This window comes from Cibotium barometz, chromosome 38, assembly GCF_041138505.1.
Source record: "Cibotium barometz isolate CiBa-2024 chromosome 38, ASM4113850v1, whole genome shotgun sequence".
NCBI lineage: Eukaryota > Viridiplantae > Streptophyta > Polypodiopsida > Cyatheales > Cibotiaceae > Cibotium > Cibotium barometz.
Genome location: NC_141083.1, coordinates 17,737,861 through 17,740,381, shown reverse-complemented (window position 1 = coordinate 17,740,381; position 2,521 = coordinate 17,737,861). Strand labels below are relative to the sequence as shown.

At 39.7% G+C, this 2,521-nt stretch overlaps 1 protein-coding gene across 1 annotated transcript; it reads right to left on the bottom strand.

Annotated features, from left to right (window-relative positions):
- Nucleotides 1-1,076: 1,076 nt before the first annotated feature.
- On the bottom strand, nt 1,077-1,965 carry LOC147616402 (cypmaclein-like). Its single transcript, XM_086777074.1, has 3 exons — nt 1,820-1,965; nt 1,628-1,697; nt 1,077-1,404 (listed from the first exon to the last, which is right to left on the bottom strand). The coding sequence occupies exons 1-3, from the start codon at nt 1,874-1,876 to the stop codon at nt 1,223-1,225; spliced, it is 309 nt and encodes a 102-aa protein (XP_086633200.1). The 5' UTR covers nt 1,877-1,965; the 3' UTR covers nt 1,077-1,222.
- Between the last annotated feature and the right edge of the window lie 556 nt (nt 1,966-2,521).

The window sequence follows — 2,521 nt, the reverse complement described above, 5'->3', positions numbered from 1 at the left end:
GACTTTATAACCTTAGCTTAGGGGTAGCTTAGAAATAGGGTTCCAATAGTCACAAGTGTTGAACTAATTCTTAAATCCAATAACTATATACGTGCTTAAAAGCACTCATTATAATCCTGCATGAATATATGAATGAATAATTCACAAGAAGAGCTTTGAGTCCACTTTCTATTTTCTTGCATTGTTTGTGCAATGTTCCATTCGTATTGAGAGACTATAGACTAGAAGGATAGACTGAAACTTTGTTTAGAGAAATTTTTAGGATATATCTCATTAATTAAATGCTCTAACAAATGCTCGCACAACCATACATGTATACATGCATGCATGTGCGTACAACCCTCTTCCTCTCCCTCTCTCATGCATGCTGATTTTGATTTTTATTGTAAATTGTCTCGGGCAAGAGTGAAAGAGTTGACAATATTTGTGTTTGAGAAATTTCTTTCTAAATGGTGTAAAAATCGAAAGGAAGAGTAGAGTAGAAATGTCATACACAAGTATGTACCACATTAATGTGTGGGTCACCAATGGAAACTACATAGCATTACTTTTGAAATGCACAAAAAATCCATGCACAATGTGTTATATATGTATACTTTTAAATGTGTTATATATATATACTTTTAATATCTTATTGGGATTTATATTCCAAACATTTTAATATGTTTTTAATTATCTTAGGTTACATGTTCTTTTGTATGATGGATACAAGTTTTTGTCTTCTCTTCGCATGTAACACCTCAAAAAATGGCATGTGCACACGCACGCACTTATGATGCATGAATGTTTACATGCTGCATCTATGTATGTGTGCATGCATATGCTGTACATGTGTGTTTTATGTACATATGCATGTATTGTAGACGCAAACACGCGCTTTACACCGTCAACAATCGATCCATGAGAGGCGGGTCTAGGGTGCTCGTAGGCTACAAGGAGGATGAATTGAGAGCACAAATAAAGTGGTGTACAGTACAAGAAGACTTATTTGTGAAATAAATATGAAAGGTATAGCTAGAACGCGTATCTTTATTATTACTCCACCTTCTTATAGCATGAACACAAGACGAGATGTGGTACTTGAATAAAGCATTAAAGAGAGTGTAAAACTACAAGGTTATGCAGAATCTTGTCACGATTGTGACAAGCACACGTGTGTGGCGAACACGAGTGTGTATTTTGTCGCACGAGTGTCTTATTTACCAAAGGTCGGTGAGGGGAGTTAAGGGCATTTGCCGGTGCCCTTGGAGTTTTTGAGGTTGGCGTAGCAAGGGCACGCCTCTCGGTTACCGGCCGTGCCGGGAGGCACGCAGTTGCATGTCTTGCAGCACACGTTACAGTCTTTGATGCAATACTTGGCTCGGCTAGCCTTGCTGCACCGATACGCACACTTGTTCGCACAATCTGCACGTGCAATCCAACTTAATTACGTACATGTATTAAGCAGGTAATCTTAACATACCATCCAATTATTTCATTCCTGCGTGTAAAAATTAATATAAAGGGCCGCGAGAATAGCATAAATGAGTACGATTAGCGTTGCATGCGCATGCTGTTGTATCGATAATACCACTACAATCCCACCAATATTGCTGTTGTAGTAACAGAGGGTTAAGAGTAATCTCACCAATGCTTTGCAACAAGTGCCTTCCTTTGATCAGCACAGAGGGTTCCTCTTGAGCAGAAACCACAAGCGCCTGCATGAAGCCACAATCCAACACTTGACCATTAATATACAACTTGAACACAGATTATTTGATATTTAGCAAGATAAAGCAGCTTAATTTGATGATAACAAGGGCTTGAGCTAAGCACAGACCATGCAGAGGAGCACGATAAGAACCATGGCAGCAGAAGACACTTTGTGGGGTGCCATGGTAGTAGAATGGAGACAATATTCAGAGAGAGAGAGAAAGAGAGAGAGAGAGATGTACGAAATGTGGAAAATGTGTGTTACTCAAATACGAGAAGGGTAAGGTATTTATAATATGAGAAGGGCAAGGTATTTTTAATGGAAATTGGCCCTCAGATATTGGCAATATTTCCCAGCCCACAGTGAGCTGTTGCGCAGTTCAAGCCAGCTACGAAATCTTGTCCATTTAATTATCAACCCCCAGGCACACGAGTGCATGTGTAATGTTGTCTTAGAGTCTTAGATCCTTTTTTTTCACAAAAAAGCATTTTTAATATAATAGTTTTCACCTCATAATTATCAAGCATGAAATGGCAGCCAGCAAACATCAATGATGAGCTGACCATGTCAGCTGCACAGAAAGAATCATGCCACGTCAGCCGCCAGCAAACCTAATACCAGGTCCAGGTGTCCCTTCTCACTTGTGCCAACAAGACACGCTTTTCCTCTTGGTCGTTCTTTTCAACACATATACTGACACGTTCACCATGCGCTCCTGTCACGGAATATCCCATGTAGGAGCCACGTGGACGGTGGCATCTTGCTCCGTTGACTATAGTCTATCACGTATAGTTCGCTTGGGTCAAATGGATTACAATTTATATGATA